The sequence below is a fragment of the Anarhichas minor genome, unplaced genomic scaffold, assembly GCF_050575085.1.
Source record: "Anarhichas minor isolate MPS153535 unplaced genomic scaffold, ASM5057508v1 ptg000041l, whole genome shotgun sequence".
Lineage (NCBI taxonomy): Eukaryota > Metazoa > Chordata > Actinopteri > Perciformes > Anarhichadidae > Anarhichas > Anarhichas minor.
In genome coordinates, this window is record NW_027466487.1 from 7,297,011 (window position 1) to 7,304,076 (window position 7,066).

Sequence of the window (7,066 nt, forward strand, 5' to 3'; positions counted from 1 at the left end):
GTCCATAGAATTTGAAGTGACGACAAACAAACACACATTACAGAGCGAGCTCCGACGTGTCCGGAGGAATGCCACTCATTCCGTCTCAGTGCTCTGTTCCGTCACTGTCACACACATTATGTAGAAGCACGCGGAGGGGAGAATGAACCACCCCAATAATTACAGCCCTTCCATTCCAAGGCCCACTCCCCCAGAGGCCTAAATAACAAGGGGGCAAACATGGACTTGCTCTCCCAAAGCAGTCACTATCAATCTGTCACTCACTGCTATACGAGCTTCCAGTGTTGCGCAACATCCTGCAGTTCTACATGTGTGTGCTTCCGCGTGTGGTGGCTTATTATGTGTGCAGGTGTGTTAATAATTTGAGGTTTGTGCGAGCGCACCCTTCCTGGTCAGTGAATGCATGCTGTATGTGCGTGCCTGTTACTATTTGCCATCCGTGCATTTAGGAATGCACACGTGTGTATGCTTGCAAGAGACTAAAACCGAGTGCCCCAGGACAGTTGTGAAAAGAGGTCCCCTGGCTTTTATCTCCTCATGGCTAAATGGCTCTTTTTCTGGCCTAATACCATAATAATTACACACGTCTCCAGGGGGTTCACTTTTGATGTGGCGCTGGCGGGGGCGGGGGGGGGGCACAGAAATTAAAAGTGAGGAAATGACTGTGGGAATTAAGGTGGCGATAGACAAAGAGGCTGACGCTGCGTGTTAGACTTTAACACCTTGAACTCAGCTGATGCTTGTCGCTGCGATTCTTTCCGCCGGTTCCTGACCACTTTGGAGTCTCTACAGTTTAGCGCAAACTCATCCGACCATTGACTCTCCTTTTGTCTCTTAATGGCACTTTGTTCTTTTTACCCCCCAAAAGAAAGTGAAGCAGTGCCAGAAGTTATTGCTTTGAAAAAAAAATAAAAAATACTCTACCTTATGTCTCTTTGTAGTTTTCTGAGGCTTTAATGTTATAATGTATTTTCCCCAACATCCGCTCAGAAAAAAAGTTTGTCTAATTTGAGAGTCTGTGGTTCAACAAACTTCAGACAGCTAAAATTAAGTTATATTTCATTTCAGCATGTTTCCGCCGTCGATGCTTGTCCCGCCATGAAGAAGGCAATGGCATCTCAGGAGCGTATAGAAGAGGAGCCATTTACCAACATGTCGGGGTGAGCGGGTCAAAGGGTCAGCGGCCATCCCGGGCACCGGCATGCTGAGCACCTGGGGGCGCCCCTGTCATCATGCATCACATATGTGTCACAACTACAAACATAAATACAGGCTCAAGAGATGACACGGGTGTTACGTGTCCCGTGGTTCCATTTACTGCCCTTCTATGCTCAGAACTGACATAGTTTGAATTTGCCAGAGCGTGTGACCAGTAATTGTGAGAATGTGGGTCAGAATCCCAGTGAGATCCAACAAGAGCTGCTATTATTAGACGAAACTATGAGAGAGAGAGAGAGAGAGAGAGAGAGAGAGAGAGAGAGAGAGAGAGAGAGAGAGAGGGAAAGACTACAGTAATAGAGGGATTTGGCAAACTTTCACTTCCAACAAATCAACATTTGTAGCTCTACAGGGAAATAATGACTTTCCTTCCGTCAGACTTCAGCCTGGGGGGGGGGGGGGGGGGGGGGGGGGGATGAGACACCTGGAACTGAGGCTTTGTGCTCAAAAGCACCGCAGCTGCACAGAAGGATGTGTGATTAACACTGCGGCCATCAATTACAGGGCACTTTTTTAGTAGGCACCTGTTAAAAGGCTCCATGAAGGACAGACAGACAGCAAAGCACTACTGTCTCTGACGCCAGGGAGGAGGAAGTCGCTCTGTAAAAGCAGATCTGGGGCGGTGAAGAGGCGGGAGGTGGAAGGAGAGGGGAGGAAAAGCTAAACCAGGTAAAACTTGGGCGGTGGAGAATGCTATGTTTGTATAAAATGAAAAGAGGTTGCTATAAAACAGAAGGAGGGGAGGGGGGGGTTGCAGAGCACTTCCAGCCCCGCCCTTCAGCTCATCCTGCTTCAAACCACTCAGACTCTCTGCACAGGCCAGGAATTAGAAATAACTTTCACAGGATGACCACAAAGCATTCCAGCAAATTTGATCTTCACAGTCAAATAGGACCCACACATACTTTCAAGTCAAACTCATGAGACACACAGATATCAACATCAAGCAAGTGATCTATTATACATGACAGTTAGAGGGAGTGAATTGGAGATGAACCTCTACGGCAAACGCAAAACCAGGTCAATACTAAACTTGAAGCCTCGAGCATCACAGCAACTCCTTTAATGGATATATAGCCTACTTGGTTTTTGGTCAGTAATCAGAAACTTTACTTTGACGGGGATCATATGAGGATAAAGTCAAGTTGAATATAAATTGGCTTAGTCTCTCTGGCAGCACCCAGGGGTGCTGAGGGCGAGGCGCGCTGCCAGCAAAGGAGCCGCAAATCCCGCAGATCAGACATCAAAGAGCTGGAAACTGCACCCAGCAGCCAGACATATAGCAGCATGGATGAGCCCGAGTCAGGCATAACAAAAGCTTCACATCTCTCACTGTTCAGGAAGGACACGTTTATAATGTCCGAAACATTCTTGGAAGCTTTTTTGTTGTTGTTGTTGTAGATTTGACATTTAATCTACACTTTATTGACACATAAACATTATGAGTATTCAATCCGTGTTTTATTTTGAAAGTTCAATATGTTTCACTGTGGCTGCATCGCAGAGGTAGCCTACATGCTGCTGCTTTGGCGTTATTGAATTGGCAGCGGGGTGCAGACTGAAATAACGGTGTGCGCTTTTAAAGTGCACTCAAGTGCGGAGCTGAGACTTACCGCACAACTACAAAGAGCAACCATTAACCCTTTAAAACATCCCATCAGCGGAGATAAACCGTGGTCGGGGCTGCGCAACCGGACGGCTACTATTTCTTTTTCACCAGTTAGGCTACTGTTTAAACCAGCATGACTTGTTCGATCGGCTACACGTATGTCGATTTTTGGTTAAATCCGGTTTTCCACCTGCTGTCGGGCGTGTTTCTGGCTTATCTGCTCCGCCGGTAACAGGTTGCTCAACACCAACCGACCAAATATAGAACATAAATAAACAACAACGTGTCCAAGGAGAACTACTCAATGAGCCGCGTCTGACTACGGCACGTACGGACAGGTCTGTCCCGGTAAGCATCGGACCTCTTAAAACCCGGCAGTCCGCGAAAGAGTAAAGTAAGAATCTGCAGCCTGAAGCCATGAAAACCTAACCAGCACCGCGTCTAAAGCATTGTAAAGTTACTAAAGCGGGCTATCATTTTCCAAAAAAAAAAAGAATAAAGTAGCGGAAAGTATCAAAGAGAATTACCTTGAAATGCCCAGAGCAGCAAGGTGCACAGGAGCAACGTGCGTCCGAATGTGGTCCCGTCCATGGCCGCTTTTCTAACTTTTTCAAGGAAAAGTATATCACTTTGTTTTTGGTTGTAGAGTGTGGAAATCTGGCAGCAGAGACTCTTCTTTCTTCTTGCAATGCTCCAAAGCTTTTTGGACTTCTCTCCCTCTCCCTCTCTCTCTCTCTCTCTCTCTCTCGCTCTCTCTGCAAAGGAGTGCCTCTCTCTCTTACACACACACACACACACACAGAAATCTGATGCTGGTTGCAGTCTTCTTGGTTGATGTATTTGCACAAAAGGTGACCCCCCCCCCTTGTCCTCCTCCTCCTCCCCCCAATACAACCCCTCCCCTCGCTCTCTCTCTCTCTCCCTCTCTCTCTCTCTCCACCTCTCTTGCAGTGAAAAGACCTGCTCTTGACTAATCGCGTGGGTCCACTGGGGCCCGCAGGATTTCTTTAAAGCCAGTTAAAAGTGATTTTATCATGAGGCTCTCTCATTGCAACACCCAAAAAATGTACTCTTCATACAAAATAACTAAAGTTTTATCGGGGTGAAAATTCACCCAAGAATGAGAAGAACAGAAATATATAAGCTCACAATAAACGTAATACAGTAGAGCCGATCTAGAAGTATGTTTGTCCCAATTAGCCCAGAATAGTTATCTTTGGACTTGTTTAGAATGATATCAACATGGCCAATTTAACAGCTTTAAATTCAATTTATTTTATGATTTGGAAATTGTGGCGCATGTGGGGCATGGCATTGGGAAACAATCCTTAATAAAAACCATATTAAAATAGGCAGTTGAATAATTGACTGTTGATTAAGTGGGAAATTGGAAAAGACGTTTTGTATCCACTAGTTATCCATTATAGCTTAAGGCTAATACATTAATCTGGCAGGTTACTAATCATCATTCAGATGTCTTGATTTTACCCTAAAACTAATTGGTTGGAGTAGAAATCACCATTATTTGGCTACTTTGTTCCACAGACAAATTCCCTGCCCCGGTTAGGCCTTCAATATTGCATTTGTCTCAAATGATGAATTTAATTTTCAAAACAACTGGGGGCAATTTCTTGAGAGTGGGCTAAACTGTCTCGCCTTGACAGACATACCATTCATTCCTAGACATGTAATCTCTTTAGAATCTGCTTGGGTATTTGCTGGGCATGGTAAAGTTCAGACATACAGTTATCATGAGGGGCTAAGTGGCTTATTCGCAATGCGATAACACCAGTCTGAGTGGCTATTGTGTGATCTATGAAGTTGAAGTTCCATAAACTAGCAGTTGGAAAGCATAAACATGTCAATATAAGATGGCTTAATGGAACCACTGCCCATCTAAGTGCACAACACAAACATCTATCTCCTTGTAGTTTCTTTCCACTGGAGACTGTTTGGCTGTGGAGCAGCACTCAATAACCGGCACACCCTGCAGGTAATAATAGTCCCTTGCAGAGCAGTTGCATTCAAAGACACACATTCCAAACATAGTTGGTCCAAAAACAGCTGGTTAATATTTGTTCAGCCCCGTTCGAAGGGGAGAGGCGATACTTGCTCCACTGCTCCGTACACACAAAAACACTGATAGTTGAGCTGCCTGGAACACGAACACACACACACACAGTTGTTCTAAGACACTGGCGGGAATTTGCATCAGCTACTGAGAGTTTGACGGGGCGCAGGCAGTTTACCATCACACCGTCTCTTTCTCTCTGTCTATTCCCAGCAATGACAGCGGGAGGGAAAGAAGCCTTTCCACTGACTATCTCACATCAATACAGCCTCTCATCTTTGATATCGACCCAGTCATAATCATCTCTCCGTGTTGTAAAGACATGAGATCCGCTACAAGTCTCCTGTCCTGTGGTGAAGGACTAAGCGCTGCGTAACCCGCACACTGCCTTACATCAGACCTGTGTCATGCCGCATAGCTGTGGCTAATGCTGATTTAGCAGAGCGAGGGGCATTCTTACGCAAGGTCTTTTAGTCATACACACGGTACAGTGGCAGTGGCTGTAATTTACCGTATTGGCTCATTACCTAATGGAGCTGCAGGGGAGGAGAGGAGAATGAGGATGGAGGAGGACAATGAAGAAAACAGAAGAGGACAGAAGAAGTAACAGGAAAGGGGAATTGAGGGGAATATATAAAGAGATTAGGATTCATGTAGTAAGGGAAGAGAGGCAGGAAGGAGTGAAGAATAAAGATTTCTTGACATAGACTCCAGAATATTTGCTGAAGTAGGTCTTGATGACAAATGGCTGCTTATTGTCTCAGAGTTCAGCTTGTTTAGATACCACAGGTGGAGCAAATGTGGGCTTAAACATGGGAGGAGGAGGAGGAGGAGGTAGCCCTGTGCCTGATTTGTAAAAGTGGTGTCAGACAAGAGTAGTTTTAAAATGACAGGGTTACCATCGTTCTTCAGACGAACTGTGTTTTGTGTTCTTTGACATAATCCACTGAGTGCAGAGCACTGTTGAAATGCTATTATTTTGGAACCATGTACCCCATACTTGGCATAGAAATTATATGTCTTGAATTGTATGCTCACTTTGTGTAAACAAAAGTAGGTCTTCCATTAATAACCTAGACAAGCCAAACTTTCTTCATGAGCAGGCAATTGTTGAGTTCTAATCTTTTATAAGCACATGAATATAACCGTTTGCCTCTAAATATTGCCAACAATTGTTGATGAAAGAGTTTGTATTCACTCATCCATCAACCCATTTCATGCAGCTCATTGGGGTCTAGATCGCTACCGCAGTCTATGCAAGGTAGCCCACATGTCCGTATCCCCAGCCATGTCCTCCCCCTCCCCACAACCTTGGTATATTTCGAGGCCAGGTGGGATTTAATCCCTCCAGTGGGCTCAGAGTCTCCTTCCAAATAAACATGCTCTCAATACCTCAAGAGGGGGACATCCACAGGGCATCCTCCTCCGAAGCCTGAATCTACCGCAACAAGTTCCCTCTAACACAAAAGAGCATCAGTCCCACAGCTGAACCCCTTGAATCAGTTAGGACAGCAGCTGGCTGCCAACCTGAAGAGGGCAATCCACCATTTTTCAGCAGAGGACCATGGGCCTTGGGGGTACTTACGCTCATCACAAGCACTTCACACAAGGCTAGAAATAATGTGTTTGCATTCTAAAGGTCACTGTCACTCCTTGGCTGGAATCTCATATAGGGATTATATTAATTGACAATTGGTGCTAATGCACAATCTTGGCAGGTCCCATTAACTAGAGTATGGACACAGCTCTAACTCTGGTTAGAAGCACACTTTATCAATGGCCCTGTCACCCAACGACCCAACGGCCCATATTCCCACAGTCCCCCCACCCCCCCATAATCCTTCTCCAAATCCACAAAACACATGTAGACTGGATGGTTGAACTCCCATGAACCCTCAGTATCTTTGCAAGAATACAAAGCTGATCCACTCTCCCATAATCAGGATGAAATCTCTATTGTTCCTCCTCAATCTGAAGTTTGGCAATCAGCTGGAGGAACTTTTCCAGCACCCTGGAGTAAGCTTTCTAATGGAAGTTGAGCAGTGCAATACCCCGATAGGCCTATAACGGATCCCTGCTTTCTGGTAAAAATGTGAACCACGGCCCTCATCTGCCACTTCATTGGCAAATTCCACAGAACTTTCTGGCTACTTAATCAGGCAATTTGG

General features: G+C 45.4%; 1 protein-coding gene across 1 annotated transcript in view; it reads right to left on the reverse strand.

The window, feature by feature from the left end:
* The window catches only part of bcam (basal cell adhesion molecule (Lutheran blood group)), a 47,144-nt gene extending 43,529 nt beyond the window's left edge, over window positions 1-3,615 (reverse strand). Inside the window, exon 1 of the mRNA XM_076109416.1 lies at window positions 3,355-3,615. Coding sequence (XP_075965531.1) covers window positions 3,355-3,418 — 64 coding nt within the window. The 5' untranslated portion in view covers window positions 3,419-3,615. The remainder of the gene's footprint in view (window positions 1-3,354) is intronic.
* Window positions 3,616-7,066: the final 3,451 nt, after the last annotated feature.